Here is a 1,507-nt window from a genome sequence, read left to right on the forward strand (position 1 = left end):
GGTCCCTTCATTGCACATTAGCTTAGTGTAGTTTTCCAGCGACCGGCCAAACACCTTGTAAGCCACGAATAAGGATCTTTGTCCACACCTCAAGTGTACCCAGAAAGCGACCAGGGGACCTCAACGAGCTTGTTTCTTGGGCAACCGGTTAGAGCCCGGCTAATCCGGGTACATCTTGCACTCTTCTTCGTTATAATGTTTGTTGGGTGTAATACCAAAAATAGAATAACTGAATAATAGAGAAAAAATATCGCCCTGTTTCATTGACAAGCAATGTTAATATTTATTTTACATACAATTTTCTGACATCGACTTCAGTTACGACTTTGGTGTGTAAGGAAACAAATCGTTTGCATAGCTAGACAATAAATATTAATATTTTTATAAATATTTTTTTAACTAAATTACACCGGCTAAGTGAGACGTTAAACTAAAACATATAAAATGAGTGTAATCCTTTCGACTGTCAAGTGTTTTGTATTCGCTTTTAATTTTTTTAGTTTGGTAAGCACATAAGACAAAATATAATAAAAAAAAATGCCATGCAAAAAAACAAAACTGTTTGCTTTTATTATCGACAACTACACACACTAGCGGCATTAAAATCAGCACTTGTCGTGTTACTGACTGATTGACCTNTGCCATGCAAAAAAACAAAACTGTTTGCTTTTATTATCGACAACTACACCCACTAGCGGCATTAAAATCAGCACTTGTCGTGTTACTGACTGATTGACCTAAATATTTAATATTATTATTATTGTTTGTTTATTTATTTGCCATTTGCGCTAATATTGCTATTATTTATTTCACCTCTTTGCACAGATACTTGGCATTTGTATTGTTTGTTTGAACACTTTCGGCTTGGAGTATGCCATACCGAATACGGACGAGCACACCTACTGTATAGTTGGTATCATTTTGGGCTCTTTTGTATGCATGGCCACGCTTTTTGGCTGTTATGGTGTTGTCTGCGAGTCGTTAGGCGTCAGTGTAATTGTGAGTTATTGTGTTCTGTTTTGCTTGGAGTTTTTGTTTATTTACTTACATACTCACCTTTTTATTTGCAAAAAATTTACACCTCAAAGTACTCGTTCTTCATGCTGATGTTGTTGGCAGCACAATTGCTGCAAATGCAGACGTATAAACATCAGAAGTTCTTCACGAATGCGCTGGATCTGCTGGAGGACGCATGGGATGAAGTTGGTGTAGATCCAGAGACAATGCACTCGGTGGAGTTAAATGTAAGTGAAGTGAAGTAATGTTTTTTTTATTCTTTGTTAAGATGACTTACATAATTTAAGTAAATGTTTAAATCTAACTGCGGTTTAGCTTAGTTTAAACGCTCGAGCTAGGTGGCTTAAACTAAGATTAGCGAATTAAATGTCAGCCAGCTGTTATGAACGCAATTCACCTGATCTAAGTTTAAACATGCACTGAAAATTTGGGCCCAGGTTTTAATATTTTTTTTTGTAAAAGTACACTGTCCGAAAAAAGTAATGGCACG

General features: G+C 36.2%; 1 protein-coding gene across 1 annotated transcript; it reads left to right on the top strand.

Moving 5' to 3' along the window:
- The first annotated feature begins 293 nt into the window (after positions 1 to 293).
- LOC108356707 (uncharacterized) lies at positions 294 to 1,293 on the top strand. Its single transcript, XM_017607805.1, has 3 exons — positions 294 to 504; positions 826 to 999; positions 1,089 to 1,293. Exons 1-3 carry the CDS (start codon positions 445 to 447, stop codon positions 1,260 to 1,262), a joined length of 408 nt encoding a protein of 135 aa, XP_017463294.1. The 5' UTR covers positions 294 to 444; the 3' UTR covers positions 1,263 to 1,293.
- The last annotated feature ends 214 nt before the right edge of the window (positions 1,294 to 1,507 follow it).

The sequence above is a fragment of the Rhagoletis zephyria genome, unplaced genomic scaffold, assembly GCF_001687245.7.
Source record: "Rhagoletis zephyria isolate East Lansing unplaced genomic scaffold, Rhagoletis_zephyria_1.1 Rzeph_scaffold_63704, whole genome shotgun sequence".
In the NCBI taxonomy this organism is placed as follows: Eukaryota; Metazoa; Arthropoda; class Insecta; order Diptera; family Tephritidae; genus Rhagoletis; species Rhagoletis zephyria.

Bases quoted from the DNA above. Each gene is read 5' to 3' on its own strand.
- LOC108356707 (XM_017607805.1), top strand. From the start codon at position 445: ATGAGTGTAATCCTTTCGACTGTCAAGTGTTTTGTATTCGCTTTTAAT. The intron at 505-825 runs GTAAGCACATAA...CTCTTTGCACAG, and splicing joins CTTTTAATTTTTTTAGTTTG to ATACTTGGCATTTGTATTGT. The intron at 1,000-1,088 runs GTGAGTTATTGT...TACACCTCAAAG, and splicing joins CGTTAGGCGTCAGTGTAATT to TACTCGTTCTTCATGCTGAT.